Below are 1051 nucleotides of genomic sequence, written 5' to 3' on the forward strand. Positions count from 1 at the left end.
TGGCTAGCTGATGTCAGCCCCTTACCATCCGTGAAGAAGTCGAAGACTTCTTGTCTACGACACGTTTGCGATGCGATGGCTGAAAGCCAAGGCCTGCAAAAAGAATATGCAGATGATAAAGGAAGAGGCAAAGTGGAAAGCTTTAAGGTCGGGGACCTGGTTTTATTAAATTCAAAAATCCTGTTTACACATGCAGCCTCTGCTATCTTCCGGGTGAAGCTTCGTCCACGGTTTTATCGGACCGTTTAAGGTTGTGGCCAAGCGGGGCCTAGCGTATACGCTGAACCTTCCGAAACGGATGCGCACCCACCCAGTGTTATACGTGGGCTTGCTCAAGCCGTACCGGGTTCCGGCGCAAGTGAAGGGGGAAGCGTTGGCGCCGGAGTGGATCCCACGGGCCCTCGGCCACCCAGAAGTTGAACCAGCAATTTGTTCTGAGCACGGAGTGCAACAACCTCCATCTCTAATGGCTCCACGCGCTCCACCGTTGCATGCAGCGACGCATTCGCCTGCTCCACTGCTAGGAGTCGCTCCGACAGAGCGCGGTAGTCCTCATGGCGAGGCAGCCGGCGCACGACGTGCTTTTAATCGTCAAGAGCGTTCGCACAGCGATATGCTACTTCAGCATGACGGTCAGCGGATCTCCGATCACGAAGGACCTCGTCTTCAAGGGCTCGAAGAGCAGCACGAGTCACCGGACGGCGGTCGACCCGGTCATCACCGCCCGCCGCCGGAACTTCTCGATGCGAGCGGTGACGTCCACTATCACGTGGAACGTCTTGTGGGACGACGTCGTCGCCAGGGTCAAACCCAATATCTGGTGAAGTGGCGGGGATATCCCGACTCCGAAAACCCGTGGGAGTTTGAGGCGCCACTTCGGCAAGATTTCCCCAGTCGCCGTGGACGCTTTTGATCAAAAAAATTAGGACGTCTCGCGTCATTTGACGCCCTGCGCTTTCCGGCAATAGCCAGGGAAGTAAAAGGGCCAAGAGCTGAGCTCAAGCAGTGGCCCTGAGCTCTTGCGGTCGAAGACACAGAGCTCGCGGTAGCA

General features: G+C 56.6%; 1 protein-coding gene across 1 annotated transcript; it reads left to right on the forward strand.

Annotated features, from left to right (window-relative positions):
- Nucleotides 1–466: 466 nt before the first annotated feature.
- Nucleotides 467–913, forward strand: PHALS_14177 (Heterochromatin-associated protein HP1 and related CHROMO domain proteins; the record flags this gene model as incomplete). The annotated part of the gene is made up of 1 exon (XM_024729932.1): nucleotides 467–913. One exon carries the CDS (start codon nucleotides 467–469, stop codon nucleotides 911–913), a length of 447 nt encoding a protein of 148 aa, XP_024580260.1.
- Between the last annotated feature and the right edge of the window lie 138 nt (nucleotides 914–1051).

This window comes from Plasmopara halstedii (assembly GCF_900000015.1).
Source record: "Plasmopara halstedii genome assembly, contig: Scaffold_816, whole genome shotgun sequence".
NCBI lineage: Eukaryota > Oomycota > Peronosporomycetes > Peronosporales > Peronosporaceae > Plasmopara > Plasmopara halstedii.